Consider the following 6,777-nt stretch of genomic DNA (forward strand, 5'->3'; position numbering starts at 1 on the left):
CTGTGAGACTCTTATCTCCAGTTGCCCAGAAAAAGCCAGAAGTGGAGCCTGTGGCCCAAATGGCAGATCACCAGCCTTGAGCACAAAAGCTAGGCAGGGACAGCACCCAAGTCAAGCCTTGAGGTCAAGCTAAAACTGGCACCAAAAATTAAAATAAAACAAGGAAAAAAACTTTACTAGAGTCTCAGTTGTTTAAGCTACCAGCCTGGTGTTTTGTTATGGCAGCCTGAACAGACACATACATTAACCATTTACGGCAATAAATGAAACACCGAGCTCCTTGCTTCACTTGGACCTCATGCCCTCCTGGAGGACAGAGCAGCTTTAATGTGTCCCTAGCTTGTCCTATTCTCTAAAGCCTTCCTCCTAGCTCTTCTACCTGTACCACCAAGAAGGCATAGCTTCTAGCAAAATCCTGCACATGCTTCACCTCCACTTGAGTTCCTCTGTGCCTCCTGCAGGTGGTACTTTCACTGCATAAGTGGAATCTTCCTTTTTTTTAAAACCTGTATTTTCTCCCACTGGAGAAGAGCTGATGTCATTGTCATCCTCATCAAAGTACTTGGCAGAGGGGCAGCATCTCTTGCCCCATCCATCTGCAGGTGGATTAATTTTGATTGCAACACGAGACACAGAGATGCTTCTGAGTATATTTTTATTTGCAACCATCATGTCTGGAAAGCAGATTCAACCCTCAACATTTTGCCTACTAAGGGTGGTGTGATCTGAAACAAGCTGCCTTCAGTTCTACCTCTTGGATTCTTGCTGTGTGTACACTGTGGTGATGTCACTATATCTGCCTTCAGGGGGCTGGTAGTTAGAGATGGGTGGTGTGTAGTGTGGCCCTTCCCACTCAAAGGGGAACAGGCTGGGGTCCCGCTTGATAGCCTCAGTGTAGAGCTCTGGGGACTCAAGTTTCAGTTCCTGGAGAGCTTCTTGTTGGGCTTTCAGCATGGATGCGATGGCATTCCTCTCTGCCTCGTGTTCTTGCTGCTTGTGCCGTGACCACTTCTTCAGAAGCAGAGCTCTCCGCTCACTCTCCTCAAAGGAGAGTTCCACCTGAGGCCGCTGTCTGTGTACACACAAGTCCAGAGGTGTGATGCTAGGATACCTACCTTGCTGGTACGGGCACCTGTGTGACTGCACATGACCCAACCATCCCACTGCAAGGTACAGCCAAAACTCAGGAAAAAGCAATGAAAATCTCTATTCTTAACATTATTCAACATCACAAATTTATATTACCACCACTTGTTCTTTAACTTTGACCTGGATTTGGCCTCTAACTTGGTACAGGAAAGGGAAAGGACAAGGGCCATATAGTTTAAGAAATCTAGAAACAAATTGTCTTATTACTTACATTTGTAACCAAGCTTAAAATAACACAGACCTGCTAGCCTTAGGGCCCTCAGATCTGAAGCATATGTTCAGATATAAGAGAATGATGCTGTCATTTCTGTCATATTTCTTTGGCTCTTCACACATTTCCAAAGAAATAGATAAAAAGAATATTCCTTCCCTTCATTTCCTATAAAAATCTTATTTTAAAGAAAATAAATAAAGGTTTCCAAGAAAAGAAAAAAAAAAAACCTACAAGTCAGGAAAAAATCAAGAATAGAATGTAGAGCCAGGTGCTAGTGGCCCAAGCTTGTGATCCTAGATACTCAGGAGGATCGTGATTCAAAGCCAGCTGGGGCAGGAAAGTCTATGAGACTCTTATCTTCAGTTAACCACCAGAAAACCATAAGTGGTTCTGTGGCTCAAGTGGTAGAGTGCTTGCCTTCAGCTGAAGAGCTTCAGAACAGCACCCAGGCCCAGAGTTCAAGCCCCACAACTGACAAAAAAAAAAAAAATTATATATATATATATATATAATGTTGAAAATAGCAGAAGCTACAATTAACACTGAAGATCAAAGTTATTTGTTTCTATCAGGAGAGGAAACATCTCTGAGCTAACTGTGCTATCACTTTCTCTGCCTTTGTCAAGGGGTGATGCTGGAGAACAGTTACGTGCACACCAAAATTCCAGGGAGACAAGAGCTTAGTTCAGTCTTGGAACACACACATATACACACAAAAGGACCTGCTGTCTCCTGTTTGCAGGGCAAGGTGCTGTTTTATTTATTTATTTGTTGTTTTTTTGTCAGTCATGGGGCCTGAACTCTGGGCCTGGGCACTGTCCCTTAGCTCTTTAGCTCAAGGCTAGCACTCTACCACTTGAGCCACAGCGCCACTTCCAGCTTTTTCTGTTTATGTGGTGCTGAGGAATCGAACCCAGAGCCTCATGCATGCGAGGCAAGCATTCTACCACTGAGCCAATTTCCCAGCCCCAAGGTGCTGGTTTATGATCCATGCTTTTTTTTTTCAGTCATGGAGCTTAAACTCTGTTTCCTGGTGGTTAATTGGAGGTAAAAGTCTCAGAGACTTTCCTGCCTAGGCTGGCTTTGAACCATGACCCTTAGATTTCAGCCTCTTGAGTAGCTAGGATTACAGGTATGAGCCACCAACCAGCCCCTGGCACTTTTTTTTTTTTTTTTTTTCCAGTAGTGGGGCTTGAACTCTGGGTCAGCTCTCCAGCCCAAGGCTAGCACTCTACCACTTGAGCCACAGTGCCACTTCTGGTTTTCTGGTGGTTTATTGGAGATCAGGATCTCACAGATTTTCCTGCCTGGGCTGGCTTTGAATCCCGATCCTCAGATCTCAGACTCCTGAGTAGCTAGGATTACAGCACCTGGCTTTTTTTTTTTTTAGAAAGCAGCAGCTTGGTGCCCGTAGCTCACACCTGTAATCTAGCTACACAGAAGGCTGAAATCTGAGGACAATTGTTGAAAGCCACCCCAGGCAGAAAAGTCCCCATGAGACTCTTCTTTCCAAGTAACCATTCAAAACCCAGAAGTGGTGCTATGGTTCAAGTGGTAGAGGGCTAGCCTTGAGCACAAAGAGGGTCAGGGACAACATTCAGGCCCTGAGTTCAAGCCCCACAACCAACCAAAAAAAGAAAAGAAAGCAGCAAAACCTCCTAATTCTACATACAACATAACTGCAATACACATCAACTATGAGCATTCACATGTTGGGACAGACTCAGGGCTGCAGAACAAAGGCTCATGCCATGTGTCATAGCCAAGACTACTCACACAAATGAGCAACAACCCTTAGCACCCAAATTCTATTAGCATCTGGCCAGGACTCATCATATAATTGTCTGTTGTGGTGGTTTTTTTTTTTTTTTCTTTTCTCCCTACTATCAGCCATTTCTCCAACTCCCAAAGGCACAATCAAGGAGAAAAGAATTCAAGACTAGGGCCAAGTCAACCCTACATTATCATTAAAAGTGTGAACTTCAGCACAAACTACCTGAGGTTAAGGCGATTCCTTTGCCCAAGAGACTGCAAGCCCAAAGGATAACTCTTACCTTGATTTATCCAAGAACTTCACAGGAGTAATGAAATCTTCAATGGGAATTAGCTCTTGGTTGGCTTTTTCTAGTTTTCGGATTCTCTTTTTCAAACGGTCTTTTGCTGCCTGATCTTTTTTAGGATCTATCTTCTTCTTCTTGCGCATGGGTTCTGCTCTAATGGACAAAAATCAAACGAAGTGTGACACTGTCCAAAAAGCAATGTACTAATTACCTGATTTATGTAACTGCAACCTCTCTGTACATCACCTTTATAACAAAAAATAAAATTAAAACTAAAAAAAAAAAAGCAAACTACGTCAAACATTTTCCTTTTCAATCACTGCGAGTTCAAAAAGCTCTCACCAGGGTTCCTGGTGAGAACTCTGTGGGTACTATCAACTCCAGGAAGAGGTACAAGGCGTGAAGGAGTTTTGAGTATAAACTAAGGTAAAGTCTGATCTTTAGTTGTGTGATTCAGGTGTACCTTGGAGCTGCCCTGAAAAGTGAACATACTAAACTGACATATTAGAAGCTCACTGTTCACATTTTAAGTGGATTTGGGACTTACTTCTCCATCTTACATCTTTAGCAAAAGTTCTAGTTAACTCTTTGGAATTTATATCCCAGTTGTAATAATATTAAGAATAATCAGTCTGGGAATGTGGCTCAGTGGTAAAGTGCTTGCCTAGCATGCATGAAGCCCTGGGTTCAATTCCTCAGTACCACATAAACAGAAAAAGCTGGAATGGCACTGTGGCTCAAGTGGTAAAGTGCTAACTTTGAGCAAAAGAAGCTCAGAGACAGTGTCCAGGCCCTGAGTTTAAGCCCCAGGACTGGCAAAAAAAAAAAAAAAAAGATCAGTTTTGTGTTTTTTTAGTGCCAGTCCTGGAGCTTGAACTCAGGGCCTGGGTGCTTGTCCCTGAGGTTTTTTTCTCAAGGATGGCTCTCTACCACTTGAAGCACAGATCTACTTCCAGCATTTTGGTGGTTAATTGGATATAAAGTGTCTCAGAATTTTCTGCCCAGGCTGGCTTTGGATCACAATCCTCAGATCTCAGTCTCCTGATTAGCTGGGATTACAGGTATGAGCCACTGATGCCAGGTTTGTTTGTTGTTGTTTTTCCAGGCTGGTCCTGAAGCTTGAACTTAGGGCTCATATGTTGTTTCTTTCTTTCTTTTTTTTGGGTCAGTTGTGGGGCCTTAACTCTGGGCCTGGGTGCTGTCCCTCAGCTCATCAGCTGTAGGCTAGCGCTCTACACTGGAGCCTCACCCCACTTCTGGCTTTTTCTGCTTATGAGGTGCTGAGGAATCAAACCCAGGGCCTCATGCATGCAAGGCAAGCACTTGACCACTGAGCCACCTTCCCAGTCCCCAAGTCTTACAGACTTTCTTGCCCAGGCTGGCTTCCAATTCTGATCCTCAGAGTAGCTAAGATTACAGGATGAGCCACTAGTGCCAGCCTTTTTCTTTTCTTTTTTAAATTGGTATGCAGGTACTAGAGCTGGAATTAAGGGCCTACACGCTAACCTTATCTTTTTCGTTCATGGCTGACACTCTACCACTTGAGCCACAATGCCACTTCCAGCTTTTTTGTGGTTAATTGGAGAGACTCTTACAGACTTTCCTGCTGGGCTGGGTTGGGGACTGTAATCCTTGGATCTTACCCTCCTGACTAACTAGGACTACAAGGCATGAACCACTGGTACCCAGCAACAACTAAAAATGTTTTAACATTAAAATGTACTCAATCAAATTCCTGATAAGTGTCCAGAGTTCTGAATGGAAATAACTATACTCTTTGAACCTCCCCCACCAAGGTAGACAGAATGAGCAGGGAAGATGAAGGGCCGCTTGTTCAATTGTGCCCTTTAAAACACACAAAATTGATACTTAAATTTTACTGGGAGAAGCTTTATAGGTTGCAAATTTTGCTAACCCAACATAGAAGGGTCAGACCCACAGCTGAATTTTACCTCATGGGAATGAGTTCCCAGAAGGATAACAATGAAGCTCGCTGGTGGGTGTCTCTGATCTGTGTCCACCAAGTTCCAGGAAGCCTGAAGGAGAGACGACTGTATAAATATGTGATTCTCCCCGATGTACACCAAACGATACATATACACAAAATCACAGTGCTCGCCAAAGCCCGGGCGTTTTTAAGTATTACATATGACAAGGTCAAGGTGGAGAATTTTCAAAATACGCGATCACATTACATTTTTGGAAGAGGTCTGTAATAGCAAAGATTTTAAGATTTTCACCCATGGGAGACACAGCTTCCTGGTCCTTGAGATAACAGAGGACCAGGGTGAGAGGAAGAGAGGGCGCATCGAGAGGCCCCAGCTGCAAAAAGCCAGCCTGGGCACTCTGCCACACGGCCAGCATAGGTACTTACCCGCTTGGCGAGCGCAGCGCCCGCGCGGCACACAGCAGCACCGCAGAGGCCATGACTTATCCTGCCGCTGACCTGCCGGCGACTTCCGGACGCGCGCCCCGTGACGGTCCGGCCTGCGGTGCCTAGACGAAAGTTCGACAGGCGCGCTGCCCCCCGACTCTCGCGTTCCGGCCCTTTTCTCAGGCTAAGCCTATCCTAGCCCCGCCCCTGACGCAGCCCCGCCCCTGGCGGCGCGCTTCGCGCCGCGCGCGCCAGAAGCGCTTCCACCTCCACCCGGCTTCCAGGGCCCACCCCTACTACGGCGGGCGCGGCCCGGCTAGGCTCCGCCTAGGTTCGTCCTCCCACCTCCCACCCCCACCCCCCGCCAACGGACTGGCCGAGAGGTTGTCACCCTGCTCTACCCGGCCCAAATGTCCACATCTGTAAAAAATGGCCCCGATCTTCCAATAAACGAGTTCGCTTCAGCCTCCCTGCCACCCTTCGAAAGGCTGGCCTGCTCTTTTCTCGCATTTGTTCGAGTCTGGGGCGGCGGCCGAACGCCGGTGGCTGCATCTAGGCGCCAACACGGGGCTGGCACTTGGCAAGATGCCCAGTAGTGCGTGTTGATGTATGACGGAAGCTAGTTAATAAGTCGGACTCGGAACCACCGAGGTGAAGCTGGTGACAGGCTGTCCATAACACCCTGGCACAGCGTGCTGTCTGGATAGCTTATCCCGCCTTGCTGCAACTCCAGGCTCGGCTTGTCTGCCGCTGTCCGCTTCTTCCCATTCCTCGGTCAGTGGCCGCTCCTCGTCCGGATCCCCAAGCGGAGTCGCCCTACGCTGCCCCCCAGTCTGCCAAAAGAGCCTGAGCGGCACGGTCCGCATTGGGAGCGGTTTCCCGCCGGGGCGATTTGGCAGGTGCGCGCCGTGACTTCCGGCGTTGCCCGGGAGCCGCCGGAGGAGGAGCGGCGCAGGGGATGCGGCTGCGGTGGTGGCGGC

At 47.2% G+C, this 6,777-nt stretch overlaps 1 protein-coding gene across 1 annotated transcript; it reads right to left on the reverse strand.

The window, feature by feature from the left end:
* Positions 1-637: 637 nt before the first annotated feature.
* Mrpl40 (mitochondrial ribosomal protein L40) lies at positions 638-5,971 on the reverse strand. The gene is made up of 4 exons (XM_013031531.1): positions 5,798-5,971; positions 5,376-5,459; positions 3,418-3,576; positions 638-1,072 (listed from the first exon to the last, which is right to left on the reverse strand). The coding sequence occupies exons 1-4, from the start codon at positions 5,848-5,850 to the stop codon at positions 748-750; spliced, it is 621 nt and encodes a 206-aa protein (XP_012886985.1). The 5' UTR covers positions 5,851-5,971; the 3' UTR covers positions 638-747.
* Between the last annotated feature and the right edge of the window lie 806 nt (positions 5,972-6,777).

The sequence above is a fragment of the Dipodomys ordii genome, unplaced genomic scaffold (assembly GCF_000151885.1).
Source record: "Dipodomys ordii isolate 6190 unplaced genomic scaffold, Dord_2.0 Scaffold141, whole genome shotgun sequence".
Taxonomy (NCBI): Eukaryota; Metazoa; Chordata; class Mammalia; order Rodentia; family Heteromyidae; genus Dipodomys; species Dipodomys ordii.

Excerpts from the sequence above, each read along its gene's own strand:
- Mrpl40 (XM_013031531.1), bottom strand. The coding sequence starts at position 5,850 with ATGGCCTCTGCGGTGCTGCTGTGTGCCGCGCGGGCGCTGCGCTCGCCA. Across the intron at positions 3,577-5,375 it reads TGGGAACTCATTCCCATGAG|AGCAGAACCCATGCGCAAGA; the intron begins GTAAAATTCAGC and ends TTTGTCCATTAG. Across the intron at positions 1,073-3,417 it reads AAGTTCTTGGATAAATCAAG|ACAGCGGCCTCAGGTGGAAC; the intron begins GTAAGAGTTATC and ends GTGTGTACACAG.